This window comes from Arachis duranensis, chromosome 8, assembly GCF_000817695.3.
Source record: "Arachis duranensis cultivar V14167 chromosome 8, aradu.V14167.gnm2.J7QH, whole genome shotgun sequence".
NCBI classification, from domain to species: Eukaryota; Viridiplantae; Streptophyta; class Magnoliopsida; order Fabales; family Fabaceae; genus Arachis; species Arachis duranensis.
Window position 1 is genome coordinate 49,192,850 of NC_029779.3, and position 18,474 is coordinate 49,211,323.

At 33.9% G+C, this 18,474-nt stretch overlaps 4 protein-coding genes across 4 annotated transcripts; all 4 read right to left on the minus strand.

Moving 5' to 3' along the window:
• Positions 1-80: 80 nt before the first annotated feature.
• Positions 81-893, minus strand: LOC107463631 (calcium-binding protein CML37-like). Its single transcript, XM_016082460.3, has one exon. The coding sequence runs from the start codon at positions 724-726 to the stop codon at positions 304-306; it is 423 nt and encodes a 140-aa protein (XP_015937946.1). The 5' UTR covers positions 727-893; the 3' UTR covers positions 81-303.
• A 2,584-nt stretch (positions 894-3,477) lies between these two features.
• On the minus strand, positions 3,478-6,396 carry LOC107463561 (proteasome subunit beta type-5). The gene is made up of 8 exons (XM_016082369.3): positions 6,283-6,396; positions 6,028-6,158; positions 5,730-5,859; positions 5,475-5,581; positions 4,563-4,697; positions 4,381-4,484; positions 4,196-4,296; positions 3,478-3,929 (listed from the first exon to the last, which is right to left on the minus strand). Exons 2-8 carry the CDS (start codon positions 6,139-6,141, stop codon positions 3,802-3,804), a joined length of 819 nt encoding a protein of 272 aa, XP_015937855.1. The 5' UTR covers positions 6,142-6,158; positions 6,283-6,396; the 3' UTR covers positions 3,478-3,801.
• A 506-nt stretch (positions 6,397-6,902) lies between these two features.
• On the minus strand, positions 6,903-14,482 carry LOC107463454 (ribonuclease J). The gene is made up of 17 exons (XM_052253449.1): positions 14,181-14,482; positions 13,241-13,469; positions 12,821-12,944; positions 12,487-12,543; positions 11,986-12,177; positions 11,834-11,911; positions 11,520-11,702; positions 11,337-11,417; positions 10,850-10,915; positions 10,656-10,748; positions 10,395-10,424; positions 9,850-9,972; positions 9,613-9,708; positions 9,419-9,516; positions 8,942-9,342; positions 7,864-8,324; positions 6,903-7,469 (listed from the first exon to the last, which is right to left on the minus strand). The coding sequence occupies exons 1-17, from the start codon at positions 14,296-14,298 to the stop codon at positions 7,371-7,373; spliced, it is 2,529 nt and encodes an 842-aa protein (XP_052109409.1). The 5' UTR covers positions 14,299-14,482; the 3' UTR covers positions 6,903-7,370.
• A 697-nt stretch (positions 14,483-15,179) lies between these two features.
• Positions 15,180-18,474, minus strand: LOC107463495 (cycloeucalenol cycloisomerase). Its single transcript, XM_016082292.1, has 8 exons — positions 18,317-18,474; positions 18,080-18,228; positions 17,762-17,845; positions 17,534-17,575; positions 16,823-16,933; positions 16,556-16,747; positions 16,020-16,117; positions 15,180-15,601 (listed from the first exon to the last, which is right to left on the minus strand). The coding sequence occupies exons 1-8, from the start codon at positions 18,324-18,326 to the stop codon at positions 15,409-15,411; spliced, it is 879 nt and encodes a 292-aa protein (XP_015937778.1). The 5' UTR covers positions 18,327-18,474; the 3' UTR covers positions 15,180-15,408.

Below are 18,474 nucleotides of genomic sequence, written 5' to 3' on the forward strand. Positions count from 1 at the left end.
ACCCTCAATAATTCACAACTCATAACCCAATGAAAAATATCACTAATTATATATAAAAAAAAAGTTGGGGTGACTTAGAGTGAACTTAAAACTTGGAGGAAATAGCATAAACAAAAACGTTACATCTTTAGCCTTAACAAAATGATTGTATATACTTTCTCAAATACACATGAATCACTTGACATAAAAACTTTTTTCAACATTATTTTTTATGAGAAAGCATGACAGGAGTTACATTATGTACAAAAAAATCAATGGAATCAATATACAGAAGAAAAAAAAAACAGGCAGAATCATCATTCATCACTGCATCATTATTCTGAATTCTTCAAAGCTAAGCACACCATCTCCATTCAAATCAAACTGATTAATCATAACCTTGCATTCATCAATGGACTTTTTCTCACCCATTTTCTTGAATATCTTCCTCAAGCTCTTAGGTGTTATGAATCCACACCCTTCAGTATCATACATCTCAAATGCTTTCTTCAAGTCCTTGATCTTCTCTTCTTCTCCACCACCTTCCATCAAAGCAACAAAGTCCTCCATACTCAGCAATCCGTCGCCGTCCGAATCCAACTCCTCAATCACCATTTCCACTTCCTTCAACAATATGTCTCCTCCCATCTTGCTTACCCTCTGCTTTAGCTCCGACGGCGAAACCTTCCCGTCGCCGTCTTCATCAAAATATCTAAGAACACGCTCATATTTCATGTCCCTTCCCATGTTTCAAAACACAGAATCTGCTCTTCGAATTGAGATCTTTTAACAAAAAAAAAAAAGCACTTTGTAATGATCAAATTCAACACTCTTTATGGTGCTCAACTACAAAGTGATCAAATTTTTGGAAAATGAGAAATTGTACTATCTAGTGTGATCTTTGGCTAAGTGTGTGAAACATTTTGTTTGGCAACCCGAGCCTTTTATAGATTATTATGAAGTCGGTAAAAGATAAGAATATAGTAAGTACCGCGTTGAGGATGTGTTTAGAAAAAAATATATATTTTATGATATAAATATCATAAGATATAAATAAAAATCTACTTATTATTAACAAGTTGCTACGAATGTTCCAAGCGATAGATGAGGCCACGACATATGTTGGTGTCACAATAATTTATGTCATAATGGGACCAACTTATATTAATAGTAAATTGGAAAATGTTGAGAAATGGAATTTGAATATAAATCTTAGAATCTTAGGATATAAATATATATAACGCGCAAAAACCACGAGTAACGGTCAACCGCTTCCTGGGGGTTACGTGGCGGGAACGTTTTGAGGCACGGCCCAGTGAAAATTCAACACGTGTTATAGTTTGTGCCGTACCACGATTTTTTTTGTAAATTGACCATATTATATTATGATAATATCACTATGTTATATACTTATATTATATTCTCCCATCATTGTCACATTAGCCATGTAATAGTGTGTACATATTATTTTTATTCATTTGATTAGTCAAAATATTTAAAAATAAAAAATATTAAAATTTATTATTTTTTAGTTTATTTAATATATTTTACAATAAATAAATAATTTAATTTTGATATACTGGCAGTTGTGTAATTATATCCATTTTTTGGATAACTATTTGCGTGATTAATGTGAAAGATAATTATTTTTATTGATGTGATATTACATAATTAGATATACGTATAAAATTATTTTATATTGACAGTGTATCAAAATTAAATTTATAAATAAATACTAAATAAGATAAATTTATATTATTTAGATTGATTTTGTTTTTTTGTTTTTAACATTATTGGGTACTCTTAGGTGTACTTTTAGTTTATGTTAACGATTCTTAGGTGTATGTTTCAGTTCTTTTTATTAATTTGTGTTTAATGGTTGCTAACATGTTAGTACAACTGGAGTTAGCATAGATGGGTTCCTTCATAGTGCTAGGTAATTCATAAAAAATTAACAGGGTATTTAAAAAAAAAGTCATAAAATAGTTATTCTTCTTCACGAACTTTGAGATTCTATACGTGGTTTACTTGCACAACTTCAATTTTAGCTTTTCAATAAAAAGAAGTGTTTAGTTTGAATTTGATTAGCATGATGGTTGTTATTGATTTATTAAGTATGGAGTAGAGATTTAAGCGTGAAAGCAACTATATATTATCACTTTGATTTTATTGGTTTTTAAAATAAAATTACTGTATTTAGTTTGAGAAAACATAATTTAAAAAAAATAAAATAATAATATCATTATTACCAACAATTGTGATGAATAAAAACAAAATTAGAATTTACATGTAGTTCTTAATAACTGACTGAATTATATTTCCCTGTAAGAGATATATAAATCAGTAAAAAAAACGTAGACAGGAATACTAAATTTTAATAATTTAATAATTTAATAACATAATTTGATTTTTTTAATTAATATTTATAAAAATATTTAATTTAAATGCACCAATAATCTAATATATTATCATCTAATTATTCATTGCTATGGCAATCATTATATTTGATTCTCTCTTTGCTACTTAGATAATGAAAATAGATTAAATAAAATATTTTTTATATATGTATATAAATATATTGTTAGGGATTCCAAATTAGGGCCATGTTTCTCCACGTGATACTAATACTGATAGAATTCACAAGGATTTCCTAAAAAGAACTTTTCTTAAAAATATCCTTTGACTTTTGACTTTTTTTTTTATATTAACACATAAATTATGGTCATCCACTCATCCAAACCCTGATAAAGCATTTGTGCTTACCATATTATGTGTTCAATTAATGATTATAACGAAGATGTCTATGCGTCAAAACAACCCATTCCGTGCATGTAACCACGTAGTACTAATTATGTCTTGACTAACCAACTCAATCCTTTTTGTTTTCCATGTGCTCACTAAGAAACAACTATGAAAACACAGCAGCGAGAAATTTCCTTTTAAGAAGGATAATGATTGACCTACAACTCTCTAGTCTCTACTACACTACTCTGCTAGATGGCCGCAGATTAGAGTAGGAAATAGTTTAAACTTCACTCTAATCTAATTCGCAAGTTTAAACTCTCTTATTTGAACTCTATCCACACTCAACTTCTGCACCCAATCCTCTCAATGTGACTCAAAATAGAAATTATTCTCACTTAAATCCAATATTTAATACTTCCATATTTCACACTGTCAAATATTATTTGTTATTAGCAAATTGAATTACTAATTTGGTAGCAACAAGTATTTGTTTAAAAGAAAAATTTTGATTCAAATCTCTACTAGTTAAACATATATATATATACTCATTGTATATTAAGAATTGTTAAAATATATATTACCTTTGCAGAGAGAAAATGTGGAAAATATAAATATTGGATCTGCATATATTATGAAAGTGACAATTCTTTACTCTAGTCATCTAGTGATAAGTAGGATTACACTATTAGCTAACAAAAATAAAAACACATCACCAAATGTGATGGATTTTACTTGGTCGATTAATTATCAATATGACGAAGATAAACCACCACATTCAATATTATCTAGTATGAATTTCAGGAATGGCAATGAAAACCATAACTCACAAGATGGCAACATTTTTGTCTGATGTGCTTTCATATTTACCAACTTCGAAACAAGTGGCTTACTTAATCCTTACTTTTCGATGCTAAATTTTCCTTAATCTCAAGTCTAAACACATCATAAAGGGGCAGCAATTGTACATATCAAACGAATGCCATATTTCAAAAATAAAATAATTAGTCTCACACAGTTGATTGAGAATATGAAGGCAAAGAAGAAACTAAGAAACATATCCATGAGTTACTTCTTTTATTAAGCTCCTGTTGCCTCAGCCATTTCTTGTTCCACAGTGCTTGGGACAACAGGGTAGTATTGGTAATGTAGGTCCCCAACATCATCACCAGTCCATTTCTTCCATCCTTCTGGTCCCACATGGTAAACTGAAATCACATCAATCCCCAAGTTAGTGATTTATAGCTATAAACTGGGACTGAAATAGCTGCTGCAAAATGCTGGCCATGAAGATTTAGTGGTTTGAAAAAAAAATAGTATATTTTCTATGATTTCATTTTAACGATTTTCTTTAAGTTGACAGAGTAAAATCAATGGGAGTTTAGGTGTTTTGTGAGTGTGTTTCCAGATAGTTTCATATGTAGAAGTAGCTGTGGAGTGTGGAGTCAATCCACGCAGGAGAGAGAAAAATTACCACTAACAACTCCACCACTAGCTCCATCACGGAATGTTGCATGATATATTGCTCGTCGACCTAGTTCAACAGCTTCCTCAACTGACAGGTCATATCGGTACCTAGGATGAGAAGAGAACTGTTGATGAATATTGGTGAAAGGCATTGTTATACCATGTAGAAGTTAAATGAAAAGACTTACTCACCCATTGTCCAATACACCATAAGCATATGGTGAACCAGATCCAACAGAGAATCTAGTGCCTTTCAATCTTCCTCCTTCACTATCAACATAATATAGACTAGGACCCTAAAAGAGATCATCCATTAGAAATTGCAACAGCACTAGCTGAGCAAAAGCCATATGGTAGTTGGACATGTGAATTACCGTTTCATCCCATCCAGCAATCATGGTACCGACTGATAAACCCATTCCACGATAAGAGTATAAAATATTTGCAAGTAGCTTTGAGGCTCCGGTTACTGATATCCTCCTTTTATTTGCCAACTCGTGCAACCGACACTACACGTGATATGGACCAGATTAGACAAACGATTTGCATCCCCATATTTGTAGAAGTAAAGAAAATCCTACATTGTTAAGCAAAAGCTAGATATTTGTCTTGTTTTACTTCGTACAGGTAGAACCATTTAGTTCTTGTATTTCCTACGTGAACTGAACTCAAGGATCTAAAATCCATATAGAATGAGGTATATGTGAAGGTCAACTAAGTCAAACTCCTCAAGACAGCTTATAACAAAATAATAAGCATCAAATGAGAAATTGAGTATAATAACCACAACGGAAGGTCAGGAACAAAAGATGTATGTTGAAAATAAGAAAAGCAGCAGAATGGGACTCTTAAAACATGAAACCATTATATTAAAAAATATATCCATTCTCAAAAAATCCCAACAATAATCCTAGCATTAGAGTAATAGAGAAAGCTAGAGAATAGTCTAAACGGTTTAGGAATACTACTGAAGGCATCCAAACTAATGTGATTTCGCTAATATAAGGCTAAGGATGGTAACACATATAACAAAAATATCCATATTCAAACAAACGGGTCATGAGTAGTTATCACTTCAACTAATGTGCATGCATGATAAATTAGAATAGAAGTTGAGGCAAAGCATCACAACTTGCAACTAGAACTCCAACAACAATGATCAAAGCAAAAACCAAGGAATCACCAGCAGTTGGAGAGAAGAGTAGGGCAAAGGAGGAACCTCAGTAGGAAAACATAACAGCACTACAAAAAGCAATAATTCAAGATAAAAGGACTTCAAAAATTACCTTTATCCCAAGATTTCTGTGCCAAAATTGGCAATCAGCGGCACCTCCGGCCATTGTTCCAAGCATATATGGATTAATTTCAATAATCTTCTTTACAGACTGTGAAGCTGGAAATTTCCATTACTCATCAGTAATAATTGAAAAGTAATAATAATTCAAAGACAAACTAAACAAGTAGATTAAACCCTAAACAACATTAATCAATTAGAAGCAACAATTTTCAAATTTGACAAAATAAACATAAAATCAACTCACATATATATCCTCCCATGCTAGCTCTAGAATCAGCAGCTACAATGACACCGTCCTTAAATATAAAAGCAAGCGTTGTAGTGCCCTTTGCAGGCTTCACCATCTGAATAGCTTCTTTCACAAAGCCATCGAACTAAAACCACAAATACAAACACAAAATTTCGTATTAAACCAATGTTTCAACCTGCTCTATAGAACAATACCCTAATTTCCTTTATTTACTACTCATAAATTAAAAAATAAAAAACTAAAACAATTTTTTTTCAGACTCGAAAAATTGAGAAGTTGAAAAATCACTCACATCATTGGAATTAGGAAGCTGGAATGACGGCGGGGCAGAGAACTCTACAACGACGCCGTCTCCGGGTGCAGTGAGTGTAGAGAACGATTCGAGACCAGAAGTATCGAGCTTCATGATTTCAGATTTTAGACCTAACCGATAAAAACAAACAAAAAATTATTACCATAAAATCCAAACGGCATTAAAAATAATAATTAAAAGAAGAAAAAATCGATGTAAAATTGAAAATAGAAATGGATGATGAACTTGGCGCACTGATTCAAGTGAAGTGGGATCTGCGTGTGTGAGGTATCGTTGAGGTTGAAGCAATGAGAAAAGAAGAACGGGAGATTTAGTGAAGAAGGAACTGTTTTCAAGTGTTGATGCCTTGTTCAGAAAGGCGGAACTTTATTTGGGCTAGGCCTGCTGACTTGTCTGGGAAGTTGGACCTTAATTGGGCCATACCATTTTTAACCAAAAAATTGGCCCATTTGTTTCATTTCCTTTTTCATTGACCTCAAAACCAAAAAAAATGCAAAATAAAAAATAAAACAAAGCAAACACAATTTTATTTTTTTTATTTATTTAATTTTCACTCCTTAATTAGTGAATTGCATTACTTAAAAATGGAAAAATAATTCATCCTAAACCATGATGTGCGAGGCATGCCCCTTGCATTGCTCTTTTAGGTAACATACTAACATCACAGCTCCCTTTTTTTTTACCCCAATTGGAGGAACTTTTTTTTTTAGCATCAAGGTTATATAGGTGGCAATTGGCATTACTCTCTTAGCACTTATTAGTCATTAGCTAGGACTCAATTGTTGGCTAAGAGGACTTGAAAGTTGAATCCTTGATAGGACTACAATGTGCTTTTACCGTTATCCCAACACATGTTACTCAATTCTAATACTAGTCATTTAGATTTTGTCATTGCTACTACAGTCAATAAGAAACATCAAAGATTTCTCCCTTCACTATTTAACTGTTGTCCATGGTTGCTTATTGCGCCGAAGTTCCCATATAAAAAAAATAATAATAATGAAATTAGATATGATACATCATTAGGGAAAGGGATATAAATAAGTGGGAGGGTAACTAAGGTGGGATATTATATCAGCAGTCCCCCAAACAAAAATACTACCCTCATTGGCTTCCCTTTAATGTTGTCTATATCTTCAGCTCTCAAAAACTATGGATCTTGAATGCCACGAGTCCATACCACAAATCATGCAACTGATGCAACTTTCAGCACTGTTAACATCCACACTTGGTATCAATCTTCATGTGGAAACCTCCCCAAAGTGTTTCTTTTTTATATATATGTTCTTTTTATCATGTTCCTTCCTTTACCAAATTTTTCATCATTTTGTTGCCATTGCTTCACTATCAGGCATTATCTTTTCCATGTCCTCAAGATATTGCCAACTGCTCTTGCTACTACCCTTCTCGTTCTTGGTCTCCTGCATTAAATATAAATTGTTATTAGTCAGAATAATAACCATATCATGCCCTTCTATTTTATTCACTCTATAAAGCTATTGGATTTTACCATACACATTATTTACAAGTGAAATGCAACCCCTTCTTATGTAATAAACAAAATACAAACTGTACAAATTAATTGAATTTTCTCTTTTGGATCCTTACTATGTTTCTATCTCATAAAAATATTTAACATCAAGAGAGAGATAGGTGACTGTTTCTTTATCATCATAACCTATTAAAACAGGACTGTATTATACAATGTACAGATTTACCAAGGCATTAAACAACAAAAATTATGTGTGATTATTAATGACTTAATGACTAGCTTTACAATATTAACATCAGGTTTTTTTGAAAGAAGAAACATACCTGATATTTCTGTACCAAAGATGTCCAAAGCGATTTACACTGTCCAGGACTTCTGCTGATCCCATCAGCCAACAAGCTCTGAGATATCTCTTCCCATAAAGCCATCCTTCCCTTCACAATTTGAAATCTATCGTGTAGTTTCCCGCGCATGTTAATCAACTTCTTAATTTCTTCAGGTTTCCATTTATTCCTCTTCCCTGACTTCGACGACTTGAGTTCAGAACTGGATGCTTTCACAAAGTTGGCTTCACCAATGTCTTCGGAATCATCTTTCTTAATATTAGACTTGTGCTCCTTTCGTGGAACATAACCGTTGTTAGCTTTGATTGACTTCTCAACTGGTGAGGATGCAATAAATGGCTTCCAAAATTCCTCTGAATCCGATAAATCACCCTCGGCTTCTTCGGTTGGTGGACCAGTGTCTTCCTCAGGTAGAAGTCCTTCAACATCATTGGCATCAGCTGCATTAACTAATAGAACGAAGGTAAACTTAAACACGATCTATAAGCTTAAAATATTTTACACCAGAAGAAATATGTTAAAAGCCAATTATACATCAAGTATGGGGGATTCATTGCTTTCTGATGTCATTTTATTACATAAGAAACAAAATAATCTAATTTATAAAGAACATGCATTAAACAGTCATATCATAAATTGTTTAACAAATAACATTCATCTACAATATTTTTAGTTACTTTATCATTATCAGAATTCACACCAAAGGGACCCAAGCTCAGACTTCAGAGCAATCAAAATTCTGAGTTAACCAAGTTAACTTTTAACGTTTAATCAGTACGTGAAACAAACGGCTTGAATGAAACCACAGTTAGCACGGTTTCCATATATAAACATCCATAAGTTTCACAAAACATAGACAAGGTGAAAGCAAGAACCGGATTGGTATGTACCAAATCACTAATAATAAAGAAATAAGACTGAAGTGTTTTCTAAAAGAATAAAAGAATTGTGATCATCGCATACACGGTGAAATGCAAATACAATCACAAAAATATATAAACCTTAACTCCACAATTTGATATGTATTTCTAAAAAGTAAAAAATACATTGCTGTTACCTCTTATTTGCGTTGTGTCTGGCTGATTTTCCTTCCCGTGCCCATCGACTATTTTTCTTAATGTTGATGTTCCATGATCCACATGTGATTTGCCAGATAACTTTGTGTTTATCTCCTCAGCAAGAACAGCAGCTGGATTTTCTATGGCAATAACAATAACTTCAGGCCGTTTACCACTGTACTTCCTCACCATCTTCCTCAAGACCTCGGCCACAGTTCTTTCCATGTGAGCCAGTGGACACTTTACAGGGCAGCTTGAAAGAGCAGCATGAGCAGCTTTATGCAGTGCATCCAATAACTTTCCCTTGTCAAGCCATAGGCATCTTGTCGTAATCCTTATCTTCCCATTTAAGGTGTTTTCAGCCAAACTCTCTGCTCTTTGGGGGCGAAAAACTTCCATGCTGTAAAAGATAGAAGTTCGGATGTTAGTTGACATGTTATAGCTCTCTAACTTGCTTTAAAAACTGAAACATCTACCTAACCACGATGATGCCATCTAATGCAATTTTCAATCTTTCATCAATGAAGAGGTCGCTTGATGTACCAAATGCTTTGTCGCCATCACTGTACTTCAACTGCATGAGGGAAACCCAAAGAGGGGTGAAAAGAACTCATAGATTATCACATAGTTTCCAATAAGTGACCAGCAGAGAAATGAGAGGAGCACCAACCTGTAAATTCTCTCTTCCAAGGGAAATGAAACCATTAGAAAGGACTCTCCTATTTCTCAAATGTGAAACACCAAGCATCTCTCCATTTTTAATAACCTAATGCATATTTCTTATCAGTTTCTTCAACATTTTATGTAACAATTCACATGAAATGTTTGTATAAATTTCATTGTCAGAAGCCAGTGGTCTTTTTTCCAAAAAAAAAAAATTAAATTTAGTAAGGAGGCAATAACTCACAGCAGTGTGCCGAATGCCATTTGATTTTCCAAGTAATTCATGCTCCTTCAAGAACAAGAGTTCTCCATGTATGGGAAGAAAATGTTGCGGCTTCACAATTCGAAGTACTTCCTCCTGCAAAAATATACATCACCATTTTTCCTTAATGACATGTCATATCCAAGACAAAAAGACTAGAAATCACATTAGAAGCCATGCCACATGGAAAAGAAAACTGAAATGCATAAGAACAAAATAAATAATAACTATTTTGATGATGTATGATAACCTATGTCAAATCTCACTACATGGATATCTAACCGAGAAAAGGCATATAGTTAAGTTTTCTTTCACCAACAACTAACAAAATAATTACTTTCAAAAGTGAAATTTAAGATGTAAACATTCCCCTGTCAAAATTATGGATATTTATACACTCTCCTCGGTTAGTAGTACAGTAATAATGATTTGACAATTACTGTTCTTTTGGAGAAACATTGAACAGACAAGGATGAGAACATAAAATAATAATGATAAAAGTGAATAAAAACAGAGAAAAGAAATACTTGCCAATTCGACTCATTACCAGGGATAACCTAACAGTTTGATGAAGCAGAGCACAAATTAAGCAACACAAACTTGTTTGGATAAATATTTTAAGAATTCTAAGTTGTCAATCTATGAATTGAAAGCAAAAATAGCATACTGCAACTTCATATGTATGGTTTCATTCCAACTGATTTAGTTAGTTATATATATCAGACATGTTTTAGCCTTTAGACAAAACAAAATGCAAATACTTTAAACAGCTTTACTTTTTATCATACCTTGGCCGAATACAAAACAATATCTTCCTTAGTTAGTTTGAAAGCATGACTACTTCCATATGATGCAAGATTCAAGGCAGCACGTGGTTCTGCCTGACACAATAGCACACATTTCATTACATGCCTTAATCTCATCCATATTCCGTGCGATTCACGGGTAAGAAAATCATTAGAGGATTCTGAAAGTAACTCACTTGAGATCCTGTTGTTACAATTAGCAGATCCTTTGGAGCATAAGCATCAATATCCTCTGCTTTCACCTATGTAAAATCATAAATAATGAAAAACAAGGTAACAGACATGAAAGACGCAAAGTCATTACAAATAAAAGATAAAGATAAAGATGAATAGGGGATATCATAAATTCCTACACACAAGTAGTGCGCAAATAACAAATCAAATGAGTGATTATAGCATATTAGATTTAGATGCATACAGTTAGACAAATAGGTAATGGTCCAGTTGTCAATCTATCATTTTCATTCTTCTGAATATATACAAATATATCAATAAAAATAACAAATCTTGTCCTAATAAGCAGGTCAGCTACATGAAAAAAATAGCATGCATTCAAACTATTAAAATCTGTATCACTGTCTAATACATATGTTTGTGAAAATTTAGTCCAGCAACTTAGGCAGAGTGTTGGAGTAAAGGCTCCGAAGTCCAAAGATTTATTACCAGAGTGGAGGGATCAATTGGAGCCTTTCCATCCTTCCAAGCTGCATCTAAATATGTCCTCAAAGACATGCCAACGAATACCTAACGCAATTAAATTGCAATCATTAAACATTTATTCATAATTCCAAACAAGAAAATCATTTTCAACTGCATTGTATTTATATACAACATAGAGAATATTACCAACTTTCGGCCAGTTAAATCAGCAGCAGCTTTCACACTTCCAAGTCGATGCAGATTTGATGCAAATTGGGTGGTAATAACCCTTCCTTTAGAAGCTGAAATATGCCTCAATAATGCATCTTTAACAACAGATTCACTTATTGTCCTTCCAGGTGAGAGTACATTGGTTGAATCACTCATCATCTGAAAAACCATGCCCAAACCAAAGTTTACTTTTGTCCCTTAACAAAATTAAGGGAAAAAGCAAGAGAGGCTACATATTTGAATTTTTTAATTTAAAAAAAAAATACAAGATCACCCTATAAGTGACTTACCAGTGTTACTCCTTCTTTAGAGAGTTCCTCTAAAGCCTCGCGATCAAAAACTTTCCCGTCCAGAGGTGTCTCGTCGATCTATTGAATCAACTTATTCAAAAAGAGTAGATTCAAGGTAAACAAAAATGGAAAATGCACTGATAAATTCTGACCTTCCAGTCCCCAGTGTGAAGAATAGTACCATCAGAACAGCGAAGAACCAATCCACAACAATCAGGAATAGAATGGGTCACCCTGATAGGTTCTATCTCGAATGGCCCAGCCATAAACTTCTTTCTTGTTCTAAATATCTTGAGTCTAGATGGAAGAAAAATACCATGCTCCTTCAGACGTTTTTTTATAAGCTGTTACAAAGTAAAAAAGCATTGGAAACAAATAAGCAGTGGAAGGAACATATCAAGTTCATTGAATAGCAGTGAAAGAAAATAAGCAGTAAAAAGAACAGATATTTGATGAAAAAATTGTGACACAGATATTTAGTATTAATATATCAACATGGTGACACAAAATGAAAAATTCAAGAGCATGTTAGACATCTTAAGCTGTGTTGCAAAGCATGTAACCTCTATCACTTTCTACAAAACATCATTGCTGATCCATATTCGATCCAAGTTAAACATAGCATTTAGGAAGAAATATTCTTGCTAAATTACCTCCATTGTAAAGGAAGATGCAAAAATTGGTGTATTGGAATCCAATGCTGGAATGACCTGAGGGATCATGCAAAAATTATGTTTAGTGCAGATACAAATAACAGACCAAACTCATTGTTAAGAATAAATAAATTATCAATGAGAATGAACATCAATGGAATAAAATATATTATACAAGGCACAAAGTTAAAAACTAATATATATTTATTTAAGGACTGTAGGTATCCTAATTGCTTCCAGGCATGACTGATTGAATACTACATACAATGCATCAAACATTGAGCCTTCTCATCAACAACCCAAGCACAAAGTTCAAATGTGAAGTAGGCCTTACCCAAGGCAACGCTCCAATGTGATCCTCATGACCATGTGTTATAACAAGTGCTTCAATTTTGTGGCTCCATTTTCTTATAAATGTTGTATCAGGTATGATCTTTTGGACTCCAAGTTCATCATAGCTGAAATATTTACCATATATAAAAATAAATTTCAGCTACCTAATAAAGGAAAGCAAACCAACAATAATTTTTCAAGCAGTAACTTGATATGACTTCAAAGTGTAATTAAGATTTTTGAATTTTCAAGTGTCCTTCATATAGCAAAGATTAAACAATCTTGAATTTCAGATTCAATGCTAACTTTAGTTGATGCTTAATCAGCAGAGTCTTTTAATAGGGAAATTACCTACATAACAACAGTTCAGGCTAAGTGAGTAGGGTAATTGAGGGAGGTTATTTGGGGCAATAAGACCTACTCTGGAAACATAACTCCGGCATCAATGAGGATATAGCGATCATGGTTCCCAACCAGCATGCAGTTCATCCCAATTTCACCCAGCCCACCAATCGGAAGAACACGGAGAGGTGGCCCATCTTTCCCTTCATAAAACTGCTCCATTTTGCGCTGAACTGAATCTTCCATGCTTTTCCGAGGACCTTCCATTCTTCTTGTTCTCTTGTGGGGTGCTTGAGATCCATCAGTAGCTACATTTAAACAAACAGCTTAAACACAATTGAACAAAGAACCATACAGATTGCATGAGATTTAACAAGAAGTGACATTACACCTATCAAATTTATAGTGATATTCATGCAATAAAATTAGTTCTATTCAACTCAAGAATTAAACCACATTAGCTATTACAGATTTTTTTTTTTTTCCTTTAGTAAGCCATTAGTATTCCAAGTCTACTCAAACCTAGGAACCTTCTTAATTAGTAAACCAATTCCAAAAGCACATTTTGCTTTTGTCAAAATCACAAGTATTTTTCTATCAGAAGCAATATATTCAAGTATCACAGATATCCCACAGAGGGCATGACTCTCCCAACCCAAGACCACTATTAAGAAAAGGGGTATCTGCCACCACACTCCAACAAACATTGAATCTCAAAGAAATTGAACCTACTAAACATTGACATACAGATAATATATATCACTGCAGATAAAAACCCTTTCCAAATAGCTAAAATCCAACACCAAGTTGGTCTTGAATTCAAATTCTAGTATAAAATAAACCCATGCTAGGCCAGCAAACTAAAGTCCTTCAGTTTGTTTGTTGTTTCTTTTTTTCTCTTCTAATACAAACACATATCAAAGTAGACAACTTAATCTACTGAGGGACTATGAAGCATGAAGTAAGTTCAATTCAAGCAATGAATGTGGAGTAGTAGTAGGAGGGAGGTAGTGGTTCACCTGGGAGCACAGAAGAGTGAATGGAGCGAAAAGCGGGAAGAGAAGTTGTTGGTTTTGGTCGGAAAGCGGGGTTGTAAAGAGGGAGTAAGAGAGAAGCAAAAGAAGTAGAAGAAGCCATTTTGAATCCGAAGGTGTTTGATTAAATGCCTCACAGAGAGGGTGTTGTTATTAATATTATGAATGAATGTTATATAACATGCAGCAGCTTCTTCAGCTTCGAAGGGAAAGGAGGGTGATGGTGGTGGTGGCGGTTGCGGCGGCGGTGGTGGTGATGGTTGAGTATGGCAGCGGGAAAAGCATAACAAAAGAATGAATGAGATACTCGAGAAATATCCTTCCTTATCGATATCAATTTCTGCATGAAGACACCTTAACGGCACGTGCTAAACCACACGTGTGCCATCATATTGATAACATATTTCTTAATTTATAAAAATGTATATATATTTGTATATGTTTATATATATTGATTCACAAATTTTTTTAACTAAATAATCAAATATATTATAATAAATAAATAATCAAACTTGTTAAAATAACATAATAAAAAAATTATTACATGTCAAATATGCATTTCTATGCTTATATCTAATTGATAGCATGATTGATATATTTACTAATTAACTAGTAACTAGTAAACACTATATTTTTGCTAATTAAATATGTGTAATCCATTTTAAATTAGAAAAAGGATAGTACAATCAACAATTTTTTTATTTAAAAAAATAATTTTCATTTTATATCATTATAAAATAAATTACGTTTTGTGCTAGTAAAAATGGTAAACCCTAGATGTAGCAGCCACATACTCTCCAAGTGACAATAGCTAATTCATTTGGGACATCAATTTTGAGGCATTGTGATTTGTGAACAACGTTTCATTGCTGGGTTCAACGGGTAATTTGCCATATCTGTGTTTTAGCAACAAGAGTAAACCACATTCTTTCGTGGAGAACTAAGTTTCAAATTCTCCAAAATATATTTATTTAAGAGAGCCTCTAAAGAACAACAAACAGGAACTAGATATATTAAGTTCAATTGTCACATACTACAAGTTCAACCATGTTAACTTGATGCATCAATACAAAACATTGGGGAAGATCAAGCATTGGACAGTGCAAGCATTACAACAAGGATTTCCTCTGCAGACCATAATCTGTGTCTGGATTACATTACTATGTCACGGAAATATAATCATTCCATTTCGTAGTTCAGTCGTGGTAGACTCTCATGTTAGATTGGCATGTCTTGAAAACCAGGGTAAACCGGATTGAGGACACTGTTTGGCATCTGGGATGGGAACAATAGGTCCCAAAAAGATGCGCCACAAGTCGAGTATTATCGTGACCAGCATCGCAGCACCTAAAGCATCAACTGCAACTCTAGCCAAGTCCCATTTATCCCCAGGTTTCTCATCAATCCTGCATATTCACATGAATCACCGTCAATGACAATAACATTAGTAGATCAACAAACTAAGTCTCATCCCACTAAGTAGGTTGAGTTTAAGTTGTCTTAGGTCTAAGGACAGAAAATTAGACTAATTTTGACTGGGACAGAAACATTTTGTCCATTTATCTATCTGTCTCGTTTTCAAAATAGCTTTGTGCCTTCCAATGTCTTTGTATTTCTGTCCTAAGATAGCTACCAAATAGGACATTATAGATCAGATGACATCATCGAGTCCGGGCATAATCACATTTACGTTCAATATTAAAACATTCACATATTTCCCTCTTTTTAATGGTATGGTATGCAAGTACTAATCTCCCAGGAAATAAAGGGGCATATATTTAAAGCAATGCAAACATAGAAAGAGCCAACTCGATTAAATCTTACCTTAGAAACATTGGAAAGCTTACGATAAAGTAGATTGCATAAAACAAAGATCCAACTTTGTACATAGAATCCCGATCCACAAATGAATAATACGGGAACTGCATCAGCCAATACAAAACATCATTCTCAGAGACATACATTCAGTATTTGAAGACCACGTGAACAACTATAAATAAAAGAATTCACCAAGGCTATTTTACAAAGAGGATACATAAATTTTGCAATAAAACGGAGAGGCAAAATTTTACGCAGTGCACATAGGAGCCCATGACTGAAATGAAGCACGCAAAATGTAAGCACCAAATGAAAATGTGGATTCCATACAAAAATGCATTGAAAGTTATTGTGAGGATAAGACTTTGGAACTATTCATTCTTATAAAAAATGTTAGAAGAATAACATGGAATATTGAATATCTAATGGCTTTGAACTTCAAAGTCAATGACAGCAATGAATGATTAATATAAAAACCAATGCATGATTAAACAATTATCCTAATAATAAACAATTAGTAAATTGGTTTGTTCATAGCATACATTGGAAATGGCCAGTGTCTCCAGGTATGCGATAAAATAAGAAAGAGCAAGAATCCATGCTGCTTCAGTAGCCCATCGAATCGTTTCTGGCAAATCAGCAGTAAAATGTCGCAGTCGTCGTAGTGTCATGTTTGATGCAACATGGTAAAAGAGGAAGCAAACATGAGTGAGCAAGAACGTTGTATGCGGTACCTGCCACCACCAAATAAAGAAATTCAGCATAGAGCCAGGACTCCCTAAGAGATAATTTACAAGGCCTTGGCTTACATCGTTCATTCTCCATGATGGGAAAGTATAAGATGCACCGAGAATGGTGAAAAAATAATGAGTCCAGAAATAATTCCCAACATAACTGAAGAGTACTATCCAGAGGCTGGCCTGTGGGAATAAGGCATGTTCATGTTAGGCTGAAACTGATTAAAGATAAGTTATACAATAAGGTTGGCCCAATAAATCCATAGTACGTTTCATAAGAACTATTTTTTTTTTCTTTCTTTTTTTTTTCTTTCTTTTTCATTTACAGGGTACACATACAATCATAAAATAAATAAAATCTTTGTGTATCATGGAACAAATAGATCTGAATATTCAAATAAAAGGAAACAGCCAAGTGCAAGGCCCTATATCAAGAAATGAGAAACTCCATCCAAGTCATCTCCCATTTCTTTTCTATATCTAGACTTGGAAGGTAAGAAATCAAGGGTACTAAGAAGCCCTACACACTTGACACTTCTTATCTGGAGGAGGTCATTTTGTTTCAACCAAAAAAATGCCCTGAACGTGACAGATTTAAACAGTTGTTGGGGTCACACCTCCTTAATCACTGTCCTAGTATTATGGATTCAAACTTGTTTCCGTTAAGTAACAAATACAAGACTAATGAAAAGTTCACAGAAAAAAAAGTTATTATTAAACTGCTGGCACAAGAGTCTCAACAAATGCAGCACAACATCGGTAAAGATTTCGAAAAACACTTGCCTTAACCCAATAGCGATCCTTCCAATGCAAGTTTCTATCAGCCTGCAAATTTAGGAAGATAAATTACATTTTGGTCTTTTGGATGCATCAGTATCAAATCAAATCACATAGTGTGGCACTAACACACTGAACAAGTGAAACATGCACTTGTTTAGCCCACAAAATGTAGTTGAATGCAATATCCAAAATGGGGATAGCAATTAACACCATAAGATAATTTAAGTATACCTTACCAACTAGCAGCATTGGTATCAAGAATGAAGGAACAGCTGAGACCAATCCAAGAAGCAAATACTCCAACTCTGTGAAGTTCTGCCAAGTACCATGGTTTTCTTCTTCAATATCACACAAACTATATTTATATACACACACCAGAATAGAAAAATAATAATAACCAAAATCATTCTTACAGCGGAAAGTATCCAAATTTCAAATCCACTGCTTAAAACTCATCTAACACATTAATCTGACTGGATCAACATGTATACATCAATTCTTAAACAAAGAGAGTGATAGGAAGTTCGAAAATGGAAAGAGTAGGGTTACCTCGTAGAGTTTGAGGGGAACAACAATGCCGAGACAGAGTGTGAGCCAGAACGGTGTGTACAAGAGAAAGAAGTGTTCTCCCCATCGTTTGCTTTCGTTCGGTGACAGCCACAAACTCGAAGAACAAGAAGATGATGATGAATCTTTTTCTAAACAGAGAAAAGAGAGAGTGTGTGTAACAGATTAAATTATTAGGATTATTAGGGATTGAGATGAGAAATGGAGGATCGTTCTTACCGTGAACCATTATGGATCCGTGTGATTTGTTCCTTGTTGACTCTTCACACTTCACTCACTCTCCAGAATGATGATGAAGACGCTTCTCTCTACTAACTTGAGGTAACCGTAGCATATCTTCGATTTGAGGATTTGGCTTCCATGGAAACACTTCTGTT

Excerpts from the sequence above, each read along its gene's own strand:
- LOC107463631 (XM_016082460.3), bottom strand. The coding sequence starts at position 726 with ATGGGAAGGGACATGAAATATGAGCGTGTTCTTAGATATTTTGATGAA.
- LOC107463561 (XM_016082369.3), bottom strand. The coding sequence starts at position 6,141 with ATGAAGCTCGATACTTCTGGTCTCGAATCGTTCTCTACACTCACTGCA. Across the intron at positions 5,860-6,027 it reads AGCTTCCTAATTCCAATGAT|TTCGATGGCTTTGTGAAAGA; the intron begins GTGAGTGATTTT and ends TTGTGGTTTTAG. Across the intron at positions 4,698-5,474 it reads ACAGAAATCTTGGGATAAAG|TGTCGGTTGCACGAGTTGGC; the intron begins GTAATTTTTGAA and ends TATCACGTGTAG.
- LOC107463454 (XM_052253449.1), bottom strand. The coding sequence starts at position 14,298 with ATGGCTTCTTCTACTTCTTTTGCTTCTCTCTTACTCCCTCTTTACAAC. Across the intron at positions 10,916-11,336 it reads CAATTGATCCCTCCACTCTG|GTGAAAGCAGAGGATATTGA; the intron begins GTAATAAATCTT and ends GATTTTACATAG. Across the intron at positions 9,709-9,849 it reads ATGGCATTCGGCACACTGCT|GTTATTAAAAATGGAGAGAT; the intron begins GTGAGTTATTGC and ends AATATGCATTAG.
- LOC107463495 (XM_016082292.1), bottom strand. Across the intron at positions 17,576-17,761 it reads CAATGCTGCTAGTTGGTAAG|GCTGATAGAAACTTGCATTG; the intron begins GTATACTTAAAT and ends CTAAATTTGCAG. Across the intron at positions 16,934-17,533 it reads AGGATCGCTATTGGGTTAAG|GCCAGCCTCTGGATAGTACT; the intron begins GCAAGTGTTTTT and ends TTATTCCCACAG.